The sequence below is a fragment of the Dermochelys coriacea genome, chromosome 6 (assembly GCF_009764565.3).
Source record: "Dermochelys coriacea isolate rDerCor1 chromosome 6, rDerCor1.pri.v4, whole genome shotgun sequence".
NCBI classification, from domain to species: Eukaryota; Metazoa; Chordata; order Testudines; family Dermochelyidae; genus Dermochelys; species Dermochelys coriacea.
Window position 1 is genome coordinate 90,189,220 of NC_050073.1, and position 23,962 is coordinate 90,213,181.

At 41.4% G+C, this 23,962-nt stretch overlaps 1 protein-coding gene across 2 annotated transcripts in view; it reads right to left on the minus strand.

Moving 5' to 3' along the window:
* The window catches only part of CEP128 (centrosomal protein 128), a 434,621-nt gene that overhangs the window by 11,922 nt on the left and 398,737 nt on the right, over window positions 1–23,962 (minus strand). For both annotated transcript variants that reach the window (XM_043516125.1, XM_038407035.2), the window contains 3 exons: window positions 20,902–20,979; window positions 13,595–13,708; window positions 6,577–6,685 (listed from right to left, as the gene is read on the minus strand). In XM_043516125.1, the coding sequence (XP_043372060.1) occupies window positions 6,577–6,685; window positions 13,595–13,708; window positions 20,902–20,979 (301 nt within the window). The remainder of the gene's footprint in view (window positions 1–6,576; window positions 6,686–13,594; window positions 13,709–20,901; window positions 20,980–23,962) is intronic.

A 23,962-nucleotide genomic window follows, 5' to 3' on the forward strand; every position in this document is an offset into this window, starting at 1 on the left:
TTAGAAGTAAAGGAGCGTATGCCACTGAGGTGACTCAAATGACGATTTACTACCTGCCTTTCAATGGTGATGGCTAAGCCCATGATTTTGTCATGGAGTCATGGACAGATGACGGGCATTAAACAAAAATTACTAAAAACATCCCTGACAAAATAGGGAAGGAGGAGGATTCAGCACCCTGTCCCCTCCTCCCCACAGCAGCTAGGAGCTGAAGTGACCCCATTGCCCAGTGGCTGGGAGGGTTCCCCCCAAGCTGCAGGGCTAGGAGATGCGGGGGGCTTGCCAGTGGTGGGGTCTGGGGGGGCTGTGCCCCCTGCAACCAAAGCTGGCCTCTGAGCAGCTCCAGGGTCCCTCTGCAACCGCTGGCAGCAGCTGGGAGCTGTGGGGGGAACTGGCTGCTCATGGCAGCTGGGAGCTGCCGGGGGAAGAGGGGTCGCACCTTGCATAGACCGAACAGCTGCAGGGTGGGCGCCTGCAAGCGGCAGCTGAGAAGCTGCAGACCCCTCTCCCCCCACATGGCCACTGAGCAGCTTTGGGGTCCCTACTCACAGCGGGGGAGTCCTGCCAGTAGCTGCGGCTGGGCAGCTCAGGGGGCAACGGCAACAGCCAGTCAGTTGTGTGGATCCCACCGCCCGCAACTGTTGGACAGCTGTGGGAGGGTCTCCTGCCATCCGCGGAAGCTGGGCTGCTGCGGGGTCCCCAGTGTCCCGGAGGTTGCTGGAAGTCACAGATTCCGTGACATAATCTTAGCCTGAATGATGGCAAGAAGAGTTGGTTATGTGAATTGCTGCCAGAATATTTCAAAGTCCTCAAAAATTCTGGAAATAACTTCAGGACCTTCAGTTCTTTGATTGATGGAGATTAGGCTCACCATATAAGTGACACATCAAGTTTGGAAAGTGATACTAATGGTTTTAGAGGAAACTCATTTTCTTGACAAAGGTAAAGACCATCATAATAGCAGCTACTATTAAGAGAGTATGCAATCCCTACACTGAGAAATTAAAAAACCTAATCATGTGAATAAAAACAATGTATTCCTTCAGAATCAACTAGCAAAAAAAGAGCACAAAAAGAAAAGATTCATAGTGCTGACAGGTTCATGAGAGGATTACCACCAGACCTACAAGGGTGGGTTGTTAGCCAAAATGACCATATGGGAAATGCCACCCCAATCATTATAAAAGTTAAGAAAAACTCAGTAAGCAACAATCGTTCAGCCACATTTATATACTTAGAAAGGAACTTTCCCTATATGATGTTGAATGCAGATATACCATAACGATTACAGTGGGATCAATGCTCTTATCAAGCAGCTGCTTTTCTTTTTTCCCCCTCCAGAGAGTTTAGTTTCGCTGAAAGGTCTTTCTGATTAGCTCTAGGAAATGAATTTCACTGTTCATCTAAAAAACATGTACATTGTGGAGAGTGGCCATTTAAGCTTACCCCACATTACCCCATCATTTTGCTCTACCCTGGTGGAACCACTCCTCTAATGGTTGAAGAAGAATTCCATTTCAAGGACCCATTCAATTTTTGCTCTCTCTGCCTCATGTGGTTGTGATATTTTGATATGGCCCCTTTTCACTAGGAACTGGACAGAGGTCCAGGACCTCATGATGTTCACCATTATTTATGTAGACTTGAACCAGTGATCTAGAGGTGATAGAATTTTTATCCCATTACCAGTCCCCTGAATCAGGTAGACCACTGCTACTTCCCATACAGAAATCCATGAATGTTATAAAAATGATTGTTGCTAATTGTAATTCCAGTTCTTATTTGGAAGAAAATCAAATTTAATCAAGGATAAATGTAATAATACACAAACACAGACTCCACGTTTGTATTTATCCCCATCACTGCAAAGTAGAGCTGTCAATTAATCACAGTTAACTCAAGTGATTAATGCAAAACAAATTAAGTAGATTAAAAAAATAGTTTTGATTAATCACATTTTTAATCGCACTGTTAAACAATAATAGAATACAAATTTAAATTTATTGTAAATATTTTTGGATTTTTTCTACATTTTCAAATATATTGATTTCAGTTACAACACTGAGATAGTTGATAGAATGTCAGAGGTAGTTACTAGATTGCACTGCAAGACAGACTGTGTCAGGACTTCCACCTAAAAAAAAAGAGTATCTCCGCTGATTCTGTGGTGAGTTTCCTTGTGCTGTGTAGATATAAGAGCCCAGATGTGCTGGAGCAGCAGACCAAGGCAGAATAAATTGTTAGATTTTTTGTAGGGTTTCACAGAAGTATATTATAGTGTTTCATCTGATTGATACTAAATTAAGAGGTGACTGTCAAAGATTCATAACCAAGGACTGTAACAGAAGAAGTATGATGAAAGGAAGATGATAATCCCATACACTATACAATCAATATCATTTGTGAAGTGCTATAAAATTAAAGATTGCTATGGAAGCACTAATTACCACTTTACAGGATCAGAGATGGCCCATAGTTTTGCAAGGCCCTTTGTCAGGTAACATAAGTGGATGCAATCCAATTCCCTCTCTACATAGCTATCTTACCACCACTCCACACACAGAGGGATGGAATATAAAATTGTTTCCCATCCCCTCATCACTTTCTGCCTGCCTGTAATCCTCACTCAGGGTCTGGCAACCTTCATTCTGCCAATATTTTAACAAAGGGTTCCAACCAAAACATTGTATTTATATTAGTCTGCAGGAAGCCCTGTCTAGGGTCAGAGAGGAAGAATAAGGGATTGGTAAATCTATTTGTTTACTTCCAAAATTGTTTTTCAGAACCACAACTGCTGAAGTAGGTAAAAATTACTTGGCTAATAAACTCCTATAAATGCCACTCAGAGAATATCTCTACTCTGTGTGAAGGACATGGGGATGCCTGTAATATTTTATGACAGGTTTCAGAGTAGCAGCTGTGTTAGTCTGTATTCGCAAAAAGAAAAGGAGTACTTGTGGCACCTTAGAGACTAACAAATTTATTTGAGCATAAGCTTTCGTGATCCGATGAAGTGAGCTGTAGCTGTAGCTCACTTCATCGGATCACAAAAGCTTATGCTCAAATAAATTTGTTAGTCTCTAAGGTGCCACAAGTACTCCTTTTCTTTTTGTAATATTTTATGAATATTATATATTGTGGTTGATTGGTATTGTGTTTCTTGCTATAGGACTGCAAGAGGTTAATTCAGGCAGGGGTTATTTGCACATGTGCAGGAAAGAGAACAATAGCTTCAGATAGCTCCACTTGCTGGTATTTAAAAGATGATATCGGGGTCATTTACCTCATACACTTTAAGGTCAGAAGGGACCATTGTGATCATCTAATCTGACCTCCTGCACATTGAAGGCCACAGAACCTCACCCACCCACTTCTGTAATAGACCCCTAACCTCTGGCTGAGTTACTGAAGTTCTCCAATCATGATTTAAAGACTTCAAGTTAGAGAATTCACCATTTACACTATTTTAAACCTGCAAATGACCTGTGCCCCATGCTGCAGAGGAAGGTGAACCCCCCGTTCCAGGGTCTCTATCAATCTGACTAGGGGAAAAATTCCTTCCTGATCCCAAATATGGTGATCAGTTGGACCCTGAGCATGTTGGCAAGACCCACCAGGCAGATACCTGGGAAGGAATTATCTGTAGTAACTCAGAGCCCTCCCCATCTAGTATCCCATCTTTGGCTGTTGGGGATTTTTGATACTGGCAGTTGCCGATGGGCCACAAACCACTGTAGGCTGTCCTATCATACCATCCCCTCGATCATGTTATCAAGTTCGGTCTTGAAGTCAGTTAGGATTTTTGCCCCCACTGCTCCCCTTGGAAGGCTATTCCAGAACTTCACTCCTCTAATTTTGAGCCTAAACCTGTTGGCCTGTTTATAACCATTTGTTCTTGTGTTCACATTGGTGCTTAACTTAAATAACTCCTCTGGGGAGCAGACTGAACTTCAAGTTCCCAGAGATTAGGGTATCTGGGATAAGCTTGCCTACCTAAGTCTATATACAAAACAGATATGTGTGTAGACCTCTTATTGTGTTTCAAAACCTATTGTCATGACATGCTGTGTATCTACTGTTGTGATTAAACAATACTTGGTTTTAAAAAGGTTGTTTTGGGTAACTATTTATCATTGGTCATGGCTCAGAAGGGAAGAACCAAGGTAGCCAAACACATTGGGTCTGCTGAGCAATCATAGTTGGTACACAGAATGCAGCACCCCTGTGTGACAGTTTAAGAGTGACAGAACCACAGGATTCCACATAGAGGAGGTGAGGACTCAAGACCTGTCACCTGTGTTGAAAGAAAAGGAGTACTTGTGGCACCTTAGAGACTAAAAAATTTATTTTGAGCGTAAGCTTTCATGAGCTACAGCTCACTTCATCAGATGCATGCAGTGGAAAATACAGTGGGGAGATTTTATATACACAGACAACATGAAACAATGGGTGTTACCCTACACACTGTAACGAGAGTGATCAGGTAAGGTGAGCTATTAGCAGCAGGAGAGAAAAAAAAACCTTTTGTAGTGATAATCAAGGTGGGCCATTCCCAGCAGTTGACAAGAACGTGTGAGGAACAGTAGTGGGGGAAAACAAACATTGGGAAATAGTTTTATTTTGTGGAATGATCCATTCACTCCCAGTCTTTATTCAAGCTTAATTTAATGGTGTCCAGTTTGCAAATTAATTCCAATTCAGCAGTCTCTTGTTGGAGTCTGTTTCTGAAGTTTTTTTGTTGAAGAATTGCCACTTTTAGGTCTGTAATCGAGTGACCAGAGAGAATGAAGTGTTCTCCGACTGGTTTTTGAATGTTATAATTCTTGATGTCTGATTTGTGTCCATTTATTCTTTTACATAGAGACTGTCCAGTTTGGCCAACGTACATGGCAATGGGGCATTGCTGGCACATGATGGCATATATCACATTGGTAGATGTGCAGGTGAATGAGCCTCTGATAGTGTGGCAGATGTGATTAGGCCCTATGATGGTGTCCCCTGAATAGATATGCGGTCAGAGTTGGCAATGGGCTTTGTTGCAAGGATAGGTTCCTGCGTTAGTGGTTCTGTTGTGTGGTGTGTGATTGCTGGTGAATATTTGCTAAAGGTTGGGGGGCTGTCTATAAGCAAGGACCGGCCTGTCTCCCAAGATCTGTGAGAGTGATGGGTCGTCCTTCAGGATAGATTGTAGATCCTTGATGATGCGTTGGAAAGGTTTTAGTTGGGGGCTGAAGGTGATGGCTAGTGGCGTTCTGTTATTTTATTTGTTGGGCCTGTCCTGTAGTAGGTAACTTCTGGTACTCTTCTGGCTCTGTCAATCTGTTTCTTCACTTCAGTAGGTGGGTATTGTAGTTGTGAGAACGCTTGATAGAGATCTTGTAGGTGTTTGTCTCTGTCTGAGGGGTTGGAGCAAATGCGGTTGTATCGTAGAGCTTGGCTGCAGACACTGGATCGTGTGGTGTGGTCTGGATGAAAGCTGGAGGCATGTAGGTAAGTATAGCGGTCAGTAGGTTTCCGGTATAGGGTGGTGTTTATGTGACCATTGCTTATTAGCACTGTAGTGTCCAGGAAGTGTATCTCCTGTGTGGACTGATCCAGGCTGAGGAAATTGTTGAAATCATGGTGGAATTCCTCAAGGGCTTCTTTTCCATGGGTCCAGATGATGAAGATGTCATCAATGTAGCGCAAGTAGAGTAGGGGCATTAGGGGACGAGAGCTGAGGAAGAGTTGTTCTGTCACCTGTGTGGGGGCACTCAGAGAGACCAAAGAGGGATGAAAGGTGCAGCTAGCACTGAACTGTGACACTGTTTCAGAAAAATACAGAGTACAATATTGCAAATGTATAGTACAGCATTCAACCTGTATATGTTGAAAGTATTTGGGGGTGTGTGTGACAAAATTGCAGGGGTTAGTATTGTGCTCCAGGATTTTGTTAAAAAATATCTGATGCCTGCTGCAAACTGGCCTGTTTCAGAGGAAAAAAACCTCTTCAGAGGTATTTTTGTAAGTCAATTGTGGCAGAATTGGTTTAGTAGCGTTCAGAAAAGAAGCAACTTCATCAGAGTTGGAGCTTAAGATCCCTTCAGAGTCTCCCATTCATCACATCACTACCTCTTTGAGAGACCGCTGCAGCCTCTTGTGACCCGTTACGCATAGACTCGTGGGCTAGAAGTTGCAACCAAACAGCAACTTTCCAAAAAGGAGGTCATGGATAGGGAATTCTACTTCTGCTGTTACACTCCACTGGCACTAATGTCAGACAGATTAATTAATAGGAATTTGAATGGGGTGCTTTGGTTGGGTATTTGCATGTGGCCTGGAAATGCAGTGTCTTTTAAAGCTAAGGCTCCCACTTCCAGGATTCATATTACAATGCATGTAATTTTCTTTCTTCTGGACTTTGCTGACAAAATGCAGTATTTCCAAATGGAAAAAATCCCAGTGTGACAAAGCACTAACTACAGGATAAATTCAGTGCCTGAAGCTGAAAGCCAGCAAGAATCCTATGATGATTTCAGCGGGGTCTCTGTCATTCCACTCAAATAATTTTAAAAACAGAGGATACCCAATACTTACAGCCTGAATCTGAAAGCAGTGAGCTGGACATAAAGCTCGTTTTAGTCTGCCAGTTGGAGGAGAAAGCTGCCGCTTGTATGTCAGAAACATCAGCATCCATTTTCTCATCCTAAGAAAGGCAATGAACATGCTTTCTGTGAAAAATGTGCAGTACTTAAGTTATATACCTCCTTATTTACTGAGATTAAAAACAGCCTCCAGTTTGGTTTTACACAGAGATGGTATTTTTTAGCATTAAACTGATAAACTCTGATTCCAATCCACAGAACATAAATCTTGTAGTTAGGTTTAAATCTGATTTTATCCCAAATTTCTTGTCCTTGTCAACATTCATAACTCCTGGAAAGAAGCTACTTTCCCTGCTTTGCCCAGGGAGCTTGGCTGCTTCTTGCCACTATAACAAGCTGTATAAATGTGGCATGGTTCCTTTCCTGTATAATCACATCTAGACCTCAGAATGAAACAGAAGGACAGAGCATGCATGCATTGATGACACAACTGAACACTGATCCACATCAACTTGTTCCAACAATAAATCTAAGCAACTGTAAAACTCAAATCCATTTTCCCCTCCCATTAATTAAATCCAAAACTTTTATCTTTTAAATACAGGTTTGATTTTTCACCTATGAAAACCTGAAATTGCTTTTCCATTTTTCCTCCCAATTTTAAAATAAAGTAAAATCCCATATATGCTGTTCTTATTTATACAGTAAAGAGCATCTGGATATGTGCACACAACATATTACTTTGTTGAGAGGAGGCACTTGGTTGAGCGGCTAGAGTAGAACATTTAAACAATGCAATTTAACCAAAAATATCTGGAAATCTGTTTGAGCATTGAAGCAAAGGGTCTTTAGATATATTGCTCTCCAAAACAAGATTAACAGGTTGGCTTAGTTTCTAAATTACTTTATTTCTTCAGATGAGAAGGGATGATAACACTCATATGTATTAGTTCATGGAATACTATACTTTGCTACTCAATTTCCTCAGAAACAGCATCAGGGGATTTTCTTAAAAGCATCCTGTAATTTATCATTCTTGTATTACACTTTGGAAACTGCCCCCCTCCTCCCCGTGCATTAATTTAGAGACTAAAAGGGAGCTTTTGTCCCATTAATGTACAGCGGATTTGCTCCTATTAATACTAATGGGAATTAAACACATTAATCCCCTCGTGTGTCAATGAGGATCTTGGTACCTATAATATACACACTACAGTAATAACCTTTAAAAGGAAAAACAAATTTCAGGATTTTTTCCTGAATATGGAACTGTAAAGAAGTTCTTCCTTCATCTTCACTCCCTCCAAAAATCCAATCTTAAAACAGACCTATTAACAAGCAGTACTTGGGGCCAATACTTCACCTGCAATCTCTGCATTGCAAGAAGCCTCTCCATTTGCAGAGTAAGCAGCTTCTCTGTTACACCCTTTTCCCACATCCTTCATGGCTTTGCTTTTTGTTGTTTGCATATTTTGGTTGTAAGCTGTTCAGAGCAGGGAATTTTTCTTAAAACGTTCAGTTCTATGTAGCACAGTGCCCATCACTGTAAATTTTCTCTCTCTTATTTCATTTTGTTATTCTACACATTGTTTTATCATCAGTTCTATTCCTGTATTCTGCCCTTCCTCCTGCTCCCTTCCCCTACCTTAATTTCTCTTTTCTCCACTATCTTTCAGCCAATGACTGACAGCTCAATACTATGCTTAATGTTCCTCAGCCCACTCCCCACCTCCCCCATTGAAATCTGACATTTTAATCTGTCCAGATAGTACTTATAACTTGTCCTGCTCTTCTAAGCAATCAGGTTTTTAGAGCCTGTCATGAGCCTAAATTCAACAGATGAAATCAGAGAGTATGGGAGGGAGGTGAGAAGGAGAGGAGCCAACTGAAAACAAAGGGACAGGGCAAAATTGATCTTGGGATAGCAATCTACAAAGAGTGATCATGCATTTTCTGGTTTGTCTTTGTTTTTATTTTTGTTGCTTAAAATAAAATAATCAGGTCCCAAAGTGAGACCAAATAGAGCCTTCTCTGAAATTAATGTGAGAAAGCAAGGTGAAAGAAGTACGTTCGGTGAGGAAGGGGTTGAAGGTCATACAGGAGGAGGGAGGCTGACTCAGGCAAGAAGCTGTATGTAAAAAGGTTGATACTACTGCACACACAGAAGCTCTTTATAAAAACTCCCTTTTAACATACACTTCCTTATCACTTACTTGGCTACTTTATACAGTGAGAGTACTGCACTGCATATAAAGTGTGAATTGAAATGGTTAGCAAGCAGGAACTTTGATCTCTCTAGATCTCCCTCTCTTCCATAAGGCTGAGTGATAGAATAGCTAATGATAAATTGTAACAACAACATAAAGAAGCAAAACAATAGTGTATTTGAGGCAGATAAGACAATTCAGTGCATGGTAAGAAATGCAAGCAATAAAGAGGGATTTCTTGAACTAAGCCAGGCTGATCACTGAAATCAGATTACACCCTTCTGTTACCTGCTTTTGAACATTCTGTTCTATTTGCAACAACTGTGACAGCAAAGAAGACTCTATATTGTGCAAAAACCAAATTAGGCCTGACTAAAGGGAAGCCATGAAATGTTTCCAGTTGTCTACAGAAAGGGGAAATTATTATTTTGGAATAAGCCAAGTATTGGGTTCTTAATATAAGTTCAGAACAAGCCAGCACAGTGAGCTTAGTCAGCTTGTGCAATACTGCATTACATTCTCAGCTGATGCAGCCCTTACTGCCAGCCAACATTTCAACAGGTTTCGAAATCTCGTAATTACTGATGGTAACTGCTGTGGAGGGACATGAAAAGTGGGGGAAATTGAAGGTTATCTCCAGCACTTGAACTGAAATGAATGCTGCCTTGCACACTTCCTGTTAGTCCTTCCTTACAGAAGTATAGCTTGGACATGTCAGAGAAGTCATGGGCTTCTTACTATAGCAACACTGTCAGCTGCAAAGTCAATGCCCAGAACATCTCTCTTATTTTTCTGCCAGAGGAAATAGATAAATAATTCCATGCTTATGTGCTCAGAATCTGTAGACATTAGACATTACGTACTACCCCAGAACAAAACTAAGCCCCCCAAATACAACTAAATCATTGAACGTAGCTTGGAATCTTCATAGAGTAATAGAAGATTAGGGTTGGAAGAGACCTCAGGAGGTCATCTAGTCCAACCCCCTGCTGAAAGCAGGACCAACACCAACTAAATCATCCCAGCCAGGGCTTTGTCAAGCTGGGCCTTTAAAACCTCTAAGGATGGAGATTCCACCATCTCTCTAGGTAACCCATTTCAGTGCTTCACCACCCTCCTAGTGAAATAGTGTTTCCTAATATCCAACCTAGACCTCCGCCACTGCAACTTGAGACCATTGGTCCTTGTTCTGTCATCTGCAACCACTGAGAACAGCCTAGCTCCATCCTCTTTGAAACTCCCCTTCAGGTAGTTGAAGGCTGCTATGAAATCCCCCCCTCACTCTTCTCTTTTGCAGACTACATAAGCCCAGTTCCCTCAGCTTCTCTTCGTAAGTCATGTGCCCCAGCCCCCTAACCATTTTCGTTGCCCTCCGTTGGACTCTCTCCAATTTGTCCACATCCTTTCTGTAGTGGGGGGACCCCAAAACTGGATGAAATCCAGATGTGGCCTCACCAGTGCCAAATAAAGGGGAATAATCACTTCCCTCGATCTGCTGGCGACGCTCCTACTAATGCAGCCCAATATGCCATTAGCCTTTGTGACAAAAAGGGCACACTGTTGACTCATATCCAGCTCCTCATCCACTGTAATCCCCAGGTGCTTTTCTGCAGAACTGCCACTTAGCCAGATGGTCCCCAGCCTGTAGCAGTGCATGGGATTCTTCCATCCTAAGTGCAGGACTCTGCACTTGTCCTTGCCCTTGTTGAACCTCATCAGATTTCTTTTGCCCCAATCCTCCAATTTGTCGAGGTTACTATGGACCCTATTCCTACCCTCCAACATATCTATCTCTCCCCCCAGCTTAGTGTCATCTGTAAATTTGCTGAGGGTGCAATCCATCCCATCATCCAGATCATTAATGAAGATGTTGAACAAAACTGGCCCCAGGACCAACCACTGGGATACTTCGCTTGATACCTGCTGCCAACTAGACATCGAGTCTTTGATCACTACCCGTTGAGCCCGACGATCTACCCAACTTTCTATCCACCTTATTGTCCACTCATCCAATCCATACTTTTTTAACTTGCTGGGAAGAATACTGTGGGAGACCATATAAAAAGCATTGCTAAAGTCAAGATATATCACATCCACCACTTTCCCCCATCCACAGAGCCAGTTATCTCATCATAGAAGGCAATCAGGTTGGTCAGGCATGACTTGCCCTTGGTGAATCCATGTTGATTGTTCCTAATCACCTTCCTCTCCTCCAAGTGCTTCAAAATGGATTGAGGACCTGCTTCATGATTTTTCCAGGGACTAAGGTGAGGATGATGGGTCTGTAGTTCCTCAGAATCTCCTTCCCTTTTTTAAAGATGGGAACTAGATTTGCCTTTTTCCAATCATCCTGGACCTCCCCCAATTGCCACGAGTTTTCAAAGATAATGGCCAATGACTCTGCAGTCATATCAGCCAACTCCTTCTGCACCCTCAGATGCATTGCATCCGGCCCCAGGGACTTATGCATGCCCAGCTTTACTAAATAGTCCTTAACCTGTTCTTTCACCACTAAGGGCTGCTCACCTCCCCCCAATACTGTGCTACCAAGTGCAGCAGTCTGGGAGCTGACCTTATCTGTGAAGACTGAGGCAAAAAAAGCATTGAGTTCTTCAGCTTTTTCCACATCATCTGTCACTAGGTTGCCTCCCCCATGCAGTAAGGGTCACACAATTTCCCGGACCTTCTTTTTGTTACTAACATATGTGTAGAAACCCTTCTTTTTACCCTTCACATCCATTGCTAGCTGCAACTCCAATTGTCCTTTGGCCTTCCTGATTAAACCCCTGCATACTCGAGCAATATTTTTGTACTCCTCCTTAGTCATCTGTCCAAGTTTCCACTTCTTGTAAGCTTCCTTTTTGTGTTTAAGGTCACTGAAAATTTCTCTGTTAAGCCAAACTGGTCGCCTGCCATATTTACTATTCTTTCTACACATCGGGATAGTTTGTTCCTGTGCTCTTAATAATGCTTCTTTGAAATATAGTCAGCTCTCCTGGACTCCTTTCCCCCTCATATTAGCCTCCCAGGGGACTCTGACTCCCTTAGGGGACTGATGGGCAAAGTCTGCTTTTCTGAAGTCCAGGGTCTATATTCTGATGCTCTCCTTTCTTCCTTTTGTCAGGATCCTGAACTTGACCATCACACGGTCACTGCTGCCCGGTTGCCACCCACTTCTACTTCCCCTACCAGTTCTTCCCTGTTTGTGAGCAGCAGGTCAAGAGGAGTATGGGCAACTTGACTAGAGTTTGGCCACTGGCCTGAAAAATAGTTGAAATAAAGGGAGTTTCACTTTGTCTCTGTTGTTTTGTGAGAATATTGGTAAAGACCTTTTGTTTTATTTTGGTCTTTGCCATCATCTGTTGCCTGTTTCTGTGTATGATAAGTTGTATCTCTCTGACTGCCCCCTGGGTTAAGCAGGGGAGGTGCCCCTCTCTTATCTTGGATATCCTTTTCTGGACGGCAGCATGACTGTAATCTGTGTTATGTACTTGGGATACATAACTCTTAGGGAGTCTGCCCTCTTCTGGTTGGGGCTAAAATAATTCAAAAGAAAAAGGCAAAAGATGTCCATGGCTCACAAATGGGCTGGGTCCCTGCAGCCTCATGTAGGGTAAAGGCCAATAGTCCTTGGGAGGAAGATCTGGGCTCCTTATCCCTTGCATATCCAAACAACCCCGGCTGAATCCCAGGGATTCACAAAGAAAAGTAAGGAAAAGCTGGTCCCTCTTTTTCAGCAGAGGGCTCAGCGTGGCTGGTCCTCTCAAGCAGTTTTCTCAGTAGACAGCCTGTTGCCTGGGACCAGGGAGCTCTGTACTCTAGTGCAGTTTTTTACCAGATGCCACCCAGTATGAGCCTGGATCCCCCCTTTTGAGGACCCATCCTTAAAAGATTCATGAGCTCTTTAACTCCTTCTTCACTGGCGCAGGAAGCTGCCCTGCCACACTGTGCCACAAGAAATTCTCAATTTCCAGTTAAAGGAAGCAGCTATTAGCAGTGTAACCAGTGAGAAGTGACATGATGAATAAGCACTTTGCTGTAAGTAGATAAGATTGGTAGCTGAGAGAGGGGATCAGGCAGGGGTGAAAGTAAGTTGAGTGACTTACCAGTATGCTGGGGCCAGCTCTGGCCCCCGGAAGGGGCAGGGCCTAGGGTAGAAGGGGAGGGGCTGAGGGGGTCAGAGCCAACCCCAGCCCACCCTGTAATGTAAGTGCCCCCCCACTCGTTCTCCTCCCCTCCTCCCATCCCTCTCCGGGGTAGCAGCAGCAACCCGGGGCTCCGGGGGCTATTTAAAGGGCCTGGGGCTCCCCTGCTTCTCCTGCCCCGGTCCTTTAAATAGCCGCCAGAGCCGCACAGCTGCTACCCCAGGGTTCCAGCAGCAGGGCTCTGGTGGCCACTGCTGGGAGCCCCAGGCCCTTTAAATTGCCCCCTGGGGAAGCCAGGCTGCTCCAGTACGGTGCACCGGCTCTTGCGTACCGGCTTACTTTCACCTCTGAGATCAGGGTACTTTTCACTTGGGGAATTGGGGAAAATTAGATCTCTAAGTTTACCTTTTAAGTTAGAGGACCAGAAGGAAAGCAAATAGAAAAAGTGCAAAGGGGTGTTTCCAGGGAATAAATGCTGACAGAGCTGGAGCCCATTTGGCTGCACACTTGGCAGGCGAGGCCTGATAACTGAAGCAGAAACATTGCTCATATAGGATTTTAGTCAATGCCTGAAACTTGAGCTAATCTCCATAAAATGCGCATCTCCTAGTGACTGAATGCAAAAGGGAACAACACAAGAGAAAGGAGACAGACATACTTTGAAGTTTTTGATTCTGCGCTTTGAATCCTCCAGCTGCTGCTGTAGAGAGCCCACGATTTCCTTGTATTTAGTGTATCTCTCTTCAATTATCTCCCTCTGACGATGAGATTCCTGGAAACACACAAAAAGGTCTGACTGTTTTTGTAAGGTGAAAGAGTACCTAAAGAAAGAAATCTAGTCTACTTGTGTAAATAAGAGTATCACTAATGGACATTCAAAACAGTAAGGACTGATTAAATACTGACGTTCAGGGCTAGAAATATAGGAACTTTATTGCACTGCTGGTGATAAAGGTGTAAGAGGCTCTCTACAGAACCCGGATGTTAAGATGAAAACAATCAAATTAAAAAATAAAAGGCTTTTCCCCCCTTGCTAATTAATATTGATTAATCAATGATTCTTTACAACTTCCCCTAAACACTAAATCATATCATGGAATTCAATTTATTTCTTTCATGGGGGAAAAACAAAATTAGTTAGGGGTATTTAGATACAGCTGCTTTTTTATAAATTACGGTACTGATCGCATATGACTCCAGTTAAGATCCATCATATTTTTGCTGCTAGGGAGGAGCTCTCTTGGAGAGGTTGTGGGGAAAAGGGAACATACTTGCACATGTGGTGATTGTGTCCAGGAATTAGACAGTTTGGAGAGGAAATTATTAAAGAGATTCACTTCATGACAAAATGCCAGCTTCCTAGAGATCCCCATATCTGCTTACCTAATGCTCCAGTAAAGGATCTACATTTTAAATGGAACAATAAATTAATTTATTTTTTATTGTTAGACTTTGTATTGCACAACATTGGAAAAATGTGACTTCTCCTTATAGGGAATTGTGGTATAGTAAAATATGGAGTATCCTTATAATGGAAAACTTTCACAGAAAGTATGTACACAAGAGAAGCTCCAAAAAGAAGATAGGTATTTAGAAATGTGGTCACCCTTTTTAGAGTATTAAGAGGAGGAGGGCTCCCCAGCCAGCAAGCCATATCCTTTAGTCAAATTCCTTGAATATTACCCTGATCCTGAATAAGTAAAGTACAATGTCGTATGTTAATGTTTTATTGTAACTTTCCCTTAATACATAAATAAATAAGAAAGATGTTCTGAGGGTACTATCTTACAATGCAACAATCTTACGATGCATTCTTGGAAATGAAAAGAAAAAAATGCAACACAGACACGTGATAAATCAGCCAATGCACTACGTAAATGAGTCAGTGTAGTAGGATGCAACAGAGGCTGTGAACCATAATTACAAAGAGAAGTGCCTCCTTTTGCCCAACCCCACCCTCCCACTGACATATGGGGAACAACTAACATTAGCTTTGGAAGGAGATAAACAGTGTTGAAGCGCTTAACTTGTTCATCCTACAGCAAAGTGAAATTTGCTGGAAGTGTGCTGTAATATTCTAGGACTCTGCTGTACTTAGCAGGATCTAGAAGAGAGATTCTTCCCCATAGTATGGAAGCATCATTTTCAAATTTATCATTTCAAACTGAAATACTAACAGAACCTCAAATCAAACCCTACTTTCACAGCAAAGGGATAAAAATCTAGCTCTCTATAATACTGCAGTCAGATAGTTATTGTGGCTTAATGTAGGAAAACACTCAATAGAAGCACTATTTTCAAGCATTTAAATTACAACCACCACCTACATGGCATACTAATTAGGAAACATGACAGAACTCACATTTAATAAATATAATTTTGTCTTCCTATATAAAATAATCAAAAACCTCCAGCATAAGGGACCAAATGCTGCCAAATTCAAATTTGAAATTTGTACTTCAAATTGTACCAAGTGGCAAGTTTTCAAACAGGGTTATATAGACATACAGTACTAGAGATAGGCCGGAACTAAAAATCTGGATATGAACTGAACCCTAAGTAGCAGATCTAAATTATATATCTGAAATTCATGGCAGATTGACTTGGAAGGAAGAATTCCATATACAGACCTATGACCACCATTTTCTACAGTACTTTGGTGTTCTTTGGAGGTCTCCATTCAAATACAAATCAGGAACGACACTGCTTAGCTTGTAGGATCTGATAAAGTTGTAGTACAGCAGAAATATCCCTTTGAGAGCACTTCTCTGTCTTGGAAAACACACTCTTAGTAAAGTGAGGCTTTTTCTTAAAAATCCAGTATTTGTAACCATTCTTTCTTGAGGTGTTGGGTCAGGGACATAAGGGTGGATATTTATGGTCAGAAAAATGGCTACACAAAAATGACAGGTTTCAGAGTAGCAGCCGTGTTAGTCTGTATTCGCAAAAAGAAAAGGAGTACTTGTGGCACCTTAGAGACTAACAAATTTATTAGAGCATAAGCTTTCGTGAGCTACAGCATCCGATGCATAGCTCACGAAAGCTTATGCTCTCATAAATTTGTTAGTCTCTAAGGTGCCACAAGTACTCCTTTTCTTTTTACACAAAAATGCTTACTCAATCAAGGTTCTCCTTGAATTAAAGTTCTTCTATTATGATTAGGACTCCGTGTCTGTCATGGATTCATTGACTTTCCACAATCTCTGTGACTTCTGCAGTGGCCAGTGTGGCTGACCCCAGGGCCAGCTGCTCAGGAGGCTCTGGGGACAGCCCAATGGCTGCTGCTGGAACAGCTCTGCAGCCAGCCACTTGGGCAGCCCTGCAGACAGTTGCACCAGCCACTGCTGCAGCGGACCCTGGGCCAGACACACCAGCCACTGTTTGGGCGGCCCCAAGCAACGGCCAGTGTGGTTGACCTTGGGGACTGCCTGAGCAGTGGTCCTGGGCAGCTGGAGCAGTTGCTTCTTTGCGGGCCCCAGCAGCAGTCTCGGGACAGCTGAAGCAGCGGTGAGTGGGTGGCCCTGGGGGTGGCTACAGCAGCCACTGCTTGGTGGCCCCCAGCAGCTGGTGCAGCTGGCCCTGGGCCCACCCCCCGGGGTCCCTCCCCCAAGCAGTGGCTGCTGTAGCCACCACCCCACTAAGATTTAGTCATGGGTATATGTCATAGACAGGTCACAGGCCATGAGTTTTTGTTTATTGCTGGTGACCTGTCCATTTACTTTTATTAAAAATACCCATGACTAAATCGTAGCCTTAATTATGATATCATTATAACTATTTATTATTTGCATGACTATACATTCTCACCAAAGCTAGTGGCCTTATTGTGCTAGGTGCTCTATAAATCCATAGTAAGAGACAGCCTCAGCCCCAAATATCTTAAAATCTAAACAGACAAAGGAAAGGAGAAATTAAGTAATGCTGTCCGCATTTTACCAATGGGGAACTGAAGCACATAGAGATTAAATGACTTGCCCACAATTACACAAGATGTCCGTGACAAAGCATGGAGTGAAATCAGATCTTTTGAATCCTTATTCAGTGATTTTACCACAATATCATCATTTCTGTACATACTTGACTGAAAAAAGCAAAGTTTTTTCCCACCTTTACTCACAGGTGAATTTGCAGAGTCAACACAGCTACTGGAGAGTAACCTAGGGTCTAATCAGGCACACATTCCACCCAAAGATTTATAAACTAAGTTCCAGTCTCAGAACTTTCAGTGCATATGATGATGATTATACGCGTCAGAAGAAACTCAACTTCACATTCAGAACACAGGTTTAATTTTCAAAGCTAGCAGTTACAAAAAAAATCAGATTTGTAAACTCGGTAAAATTGTTATGAAGTGACTCAGAAACAACATACATAGAACCCCACAAAGCCATTTTTATAATGTCACTTTTCAGAGCACATCTACACTTTTTAAAAAAAACCTAATTTTCCCTGGACCACATGAATTCCACCAAGTTTACTGGGTAGAGGCTCTTCAGAAAGGACCTTAAAAATGGAGGTCCTATCTGTTCTATATGGATATTACCCAACTTATTTCACTTGTCTGAAAAGTCTGCCCTGGTGACTCTCCCTAAAATTTTCCCTCTTCACATTTTGTGCAAAGGGTTGGCTCCCCCACCCCAATACTGGCTACATTTCAGTGCTGATGTGAGTAAATATCAAAAACAATAATTGGAATGAATGCTTTTCCCTTTGGTAATCTCACAGTGCTTTACAAATACTAATTGCCCAACCACTCCAACTCCTCTGTGAGATAGGTATCATCAGCTTCACTTAACAGACAAGGAAAGTGAGGCACAGAGAGGTGCAGTTTCTTGCCCCAAATCCCATTGCCAAGTTTAGAGCTCAGGAGTCTGATACTGATCTTACTCATGCTGGGGTATATCAGAACTAGAGCTAGAGCAAAATTTTCAGAGCAAATAGTTTATTCACTAAAAAATACAGTTTGGGCCGAACCGAAACTATTTGCAAATTTGATTTGAATTTGCCAAATGTATTTGGGGCATAAGGTGCCATTCACAAAACTACCAGAGGAGGTGGTAGTTGTGGTGTTGGTGGTGCACTTCTTCATAATTTTTAGCCCAGTGGTTAGTACAATCACGCGGGATGTGGCCACAGGTTCAATTCCCCCCTCTACCTAATGTGGAGAAGGGATTTTAACTAGAATAGCCCCAACTTGCAAGAGACAGCCTAACCATTAGGCTATGGGATATTCTGTTGTGGGTCTCTCACTCTCTCCCACTGAAGGTGTTCCACTTTTTATAAACAAATTATGAAATACTATGAATTGCTACTATGAATGACAATGAATAGTCATTGGACCAGTGAAAAAATGTGAGCATTACTCTATAGCTTGGTGTTTAGGACACTCCCCTAAGATATGGAAGACTCTAGTTCAAGTCCCTTCTCCAATTACTAGTTAATTATTCATCAAAAGTAGAAGAACTTCAACAGGAGAGACTGAGAAAGACCAGAATATCCTATAGTTAAGTGGCTAGGGTGCTCTCCTGCAATGCATGAAACCCAAGTTCAAATTCCTTTTCCACATCAGAAGGAGGAACTGCCAATGAACCAAAAAATCAGTTATTCGCCCAGCTCTAATCAGAGCTCGACTGAAGACAACAGACATACACTGATGTAAAACCAAGATGAAGTCTGAATCAGCCCCAAGGTCTCCTAACTCACAGCCTTGTGCTTTAAAGACCAGAATACAGTGTCTCCCATACACAAAATGTGTGCAGTGCTTTTGGATCTCTCAGTATGAAAGATTCTATATAGAAAATAAATGAAAATTAATATGCATTTTCACTGATGGATGTTTTAAACAATTCTGATTTAAAAGTTTGTTTGAGTTTATTGGGTTCCCAACTCTCCTTTAGAAAATAACAACAGGTTTTCAGAATTTCTTAATTTTGTGAGGCTCTCATGAATGTAGAAGAATTACAGCACAACAATTTAGCCATTAAGCTCCAAAAGATCTAATTGTAGGCTTACCAGCCTTGACAGCCTCTCTCTTAACACTGTCAATATGTCCTCATGAGTCAAGACAACCATATATCTTTATTTGACAGCTGTGCTGTGAAAATACCACACTTTTGTAGGTGTTGGGTCAGAAACCAAGTATAGAAACTATACAGAAGATTTACTGCAAACATCAGCTATTTCTACTCACTTCTCCGCATTTGTTGGGAAGATATTTTAAAAACTGGGATGAGTGGATTTAATTGCCGTGTTCAGAGTGAATTATTACTGATGATGGTTAAATAAGAGCTAACTGTATTACTGTTATTATTATTATTTGTTGAAATCCTAAAGTCCTTACACAATCAAAATTCTTATTGAAATCATCAAGTAACTAAGTAAAATCTGAAGGACTTTATGATTTGACCCATTATTATTCCTACAATGCCATAAAGGTGTGTAGTGCTTCACATGCAAAAGATGATGGCAAGGGCCGTGTACGCCAAAGAATTTATAACCCAAGTTGAATGGCAGGTTAGCATGTAAGCATTACAGCCCCACTCAGCCTCTCCGTATCATTACAGCTAATCAATTATCAATTGCTCTTCAACCTTCAAATATAATTTCTAAACTCTCTTCTCTCTCCCTTTTGTGCTACAATTTAACTCTGTAAAGTGCTTTAGGAAATGTTTTGTCTGAGATAAAAAGTGAAGTGAAGTACATAAAATAAAGTGAAATTCTGCTTACCTCTCTCATAAGAGTAGTCTTATTAAAATCAATGGGACCACTTGTCTGAGTACAGCAAACAGGATTTGGCCATTAAATTGCATTGTTCTGTATTACTAATGTATCTCCCTTCATCATACACAACAATCTTTCTGTTAATACACCACTAAGCTGGAAAAACCAATAGCACAAAGCTGCAAACTGTCTAAAGATGAGACTGAGACCACTACATTCATTCTGCTGGGACCTGATTCTGCAAAGCTCATCAGCTTCTATGGAACTTATGCGCATGCTTAAGTGCTTTGCTGAATTGGCGCCTTGTGACCTAAGTCATTCTTGAACCTTGGAACTGTCAAACAGAATGTGGAAGATCTGCAACACATATTGTAACCTTCCAAAGAACGCACTTTGCATGTAAGAATTGCACTCCTAAATATTGGAGTAAACATTAATAGAAAGTAATGATAGCATTTGATGTTCAAGATGATGTGACAATGTTTATCAATTTGGCATACTGAACTTCGTGCTTGATTTTCCCCTCAATATATGAGGATGTATCTACCTAACATAATGAACAAACTTGACTCTCAAACAGCTTTTATGCTCATTATCATAAATGACTTATCAATAAATGACCTGGGCTAGGAAAGCACAGGCACTCAGCAGTCCTCATCCTGGATAGCCAAGGGAACTGCAGGATGTTATGTCTATACAAAAATCAAACAATAACCTGCCTCTGTCTAATTATTGATGCAGAAGTTGTTATCACTAATAAAAAAGGCATCGCATCAACATATTTTGAACAAGTCAGTAAAGACTATAGCAACAGTACTTGAAATAGTTTACTCAATTATCTTGGCTTGCCTAAACTGAAAGTTTTATAATGTAGTCATATGACTTTTAAAAACTAACTTTATATTTGTGGCTAATCTAAGCACTATACCCAGATGTACAAACACTCTTTTCCCAACCTACGTATTATATAATTTTTTTAATGTTAGCTTTAATAAAATTTTTAAATCTGTTCTTATTCCAGTATTTCCTTACCGGTATAAAGTTAAACTAATTCCACGATTTTCAACTAATTCCTCAAGAGTAGGAAATAAACCCCATTATTACTATACGAGTTAAAATTGGAATACTGTAGTTTAGATTTCATTGTATGTCCTTTAGGTAATAGATTTTTCTTTGCACATCAGGAAGTTGTCAATTATTCTCAACAATTCAGAAATACAGAGAGACAAATGAAAACTTTCTCACTCCAAAATCTTTGAAATCTTCCAAAAGGCTCAGTTTCTCAGGAACAGACTCTAGATGGTCCAAGGCCACTCGGGTACTCTGAAGAATAGAACACAAGAAAAAAGAAGCATTATAAAAGTTTGATAAATGCTTTCAACCCTATTCTGAAGTCTGAAACACTAAAATTCCCTTCACATGTTGTAGCCTCCAGGATTTAAGTAAATATCTGTGTAAGTGTCATTAAACTACTCAGTGTAAAAATAATTGCTACTTACAGCTAAAATTGACAACAATAATGCAATTGTCAACAAATTGCTCTGTTATCATGAGCATCTATAAAGAATTTTCATCAATTTTTGATTGCTGAATGATTCTTATTCACAATGGATGTAATTTCTAATTTTCATCTTATTATTAATCATCATCATCATCATCATAGCCATAGCATTTAGGAGACCCAGACCCCATTGTGTTAGATTCTGTACAAACAGAACAAAAAGACAGTCCCTGCCCCAAAGACCTTAAAAGCTAATTTTAAGACAAGAGACAACATATGAATACTGACAAATACAAGAAAACGATGAGACAATATTGGTCAGCATGATAGGTTGTGGTCTCAGGACCCCAACAGCTGAACCATTGTACAACTTTTGTAGGCATCCTAACAAAGGAGAGTTTTAAGGGGGTTTTGAAGGAGGATAATGAAGTAGCTCTATGGATGTTTACAGGGAGCTCCTGTCAAGCATGAGGGGCTGCATGGAGAAAGCATGATGGAGCTTGTTTAAAAATATAACAAGCAGACAATGGAGACTGGCATCATAGACCAAATGAGGTGCAGGTCAATCTTTTGATACAGAATGAGAGATGATAGGCAGGGTAGGGATGGGTTGGGATGGGTCCTGAAAGCGCAAACAACTAGCTTGTTTGATCTGATAGAGAGAAGGGAGCCAGAAGGAGGAAGCAAAGAAAACGGTGATGAGGTTAAAGCATCATGCTAGGAAAATGATCCCTGCAGAAGCATTCTGACTGGGTATGAGTGCGGCAAGAAAAGGACATTGCACTAACTGAGATGTGAGATGATAAGAACCTGGATGAGAGTGTTAGTTTTGTGTCGTGCTTAAAATGCTCCAGGTTGCAGCTGTAGGAAATAACATTTCCTAGAAATGAACTGTGTTGCTGAATATTTCCAACACACCTCTGAACAACATACTAACCCACAGAGACCTTCCTACCAACACTCCCCAACCTCTCCTGGGAACGACTGGATGGCTCCTCTGCTCCTCCCCTCTTCCTCCCTGCAACATGAGGCTTGGGAAGGGCAGAGGGGGATGAAGAACCCTTGGAGCTGCCCCCCCAGCCTGGAAGGGGCAGAAGGGGTCCCTGCTGCAGGCCCCCCCACTAGGCCTAGAAGATGGATGTGAAAAAATCCAGGGGCTGCAGGAGGAGCAGAGATGAGGCTGGATGTGGCAGAACAGATGGGAGGGCTGAAGGGACAGGATTGATTTGGGCATTGGGGTCAGAATTGAGAAATGGGCAGGTAGATGGGCAGATGTGGGGATCATGACCCCCTCCCAGTTTTTTTCAGAGCTCTTTAAGCACTTGATGTGTGGCTGGATAGAATAGACCAAATCTTAGTGATATTATGCAGAAAGAAGCTACAATTTCTTTGTATTGTAATTATAATAGTGAAGTGGATTTAACAAAAATATTATTTTGTAAAACTGCAACAAAAGTAGGTGTGTATGTTCATTCCCCCCCCACAAAGAGGAATGAACCACAGTCATTTTTCATAAATAGAAACATTTACAGTTAAGAATTATGCAAAGAATATGTATAGTCAAAATTTTTTATTTTTTGCAGTAGAAATATATCTACTAAATATTGCAGAAAGTTTCAGGCAGTGAATCAATAGCAAGATACATAGGCAGCATTTCATCTCTACGCCAATGGTTCAAATCCAACCTATAGCAAGTTGAGCACAATTGAAAACAAGTGGGTTGTAAGATCCAGGGAAGGTGTGTGGCTAGGTTAGATGGTGCATGCACTAATACTGAGCATCTCCTCAGCCTTCCTACTGACCAGGTTCCTCTGGAGCTCTTCAAAGGCTGTCCCTCCACTACTTGCTGAAGGACACGTAGAAGCAACACTGCTTTTTCTTTTTTTTTTTTTTTTTGAGTGAATACTTCCTTTGGCATAAGAGGTCTCACTGGAACATGGAGATATAAATTACCGGTACATTACTCTGCATCGGGTTCTTTTACTCTAGTTCCTAATCTTCAAAGAACCATGAACCTTGCTGCTGCTGCAAGCTGAAGTATAAACCAAAACTAAGCAAAAACCCACAAGCCACACAAAATTAATAAATTACAAAGTCAAATGACAACATGCCCTGAAATCTGTGCAAACTGGGCTAAGGTCTTCAATTAAGGAAGCTTTGCTGCTCATCCTGGAGAGTTCAGCTCACCAGATGCCAAGACCATCCTATCTAGGTCCGAGACCAAGCTTTTAGAGTGACAATGACACCTTTAATTTTACCAAGATACAAAGAAAGAAACAAGTGGATAGCTCTAAGCAGGGCTATTACATGTTTAGTGCAGTCTGCCACAGAAGGGGCTGCAATCTACATCAGATGAAAGGTCACCCAAAAATGTTATAGAAGCAAAATTACTAATGAATAAAAATTGTTATATGGTCAGCATTAGGAAGGAAAAGGTACACCTCCTTGGTCAAACAGAGATTTAATATGGCTTTGCAAGCCTCCTTTATTCCCATAGAGAATCAATCTGTATCAGACTGAAATATAGCAAAAGGTGCAGTTCTTCAACTGCATAGTTGGAGTCAAACCTCAATCACCTAACAGAGATAAAAGGGTCTCTAATGACAAAGGAGCTATGGAAGATGCATTTAGATGGCAGCCCAGAAAGCTGTTGCTATTTGCATTGCACTGTACACTCACAACAAAAGACAGTTCCTGTCCCAGAGAGTTTAAAATCTCAGTAGTACCAAACCTTACTATAATGTGAAGACGAAAACATCAAAAAAATAGAATGTGCAACAGTTTCCTAACTATACAGATAAACAG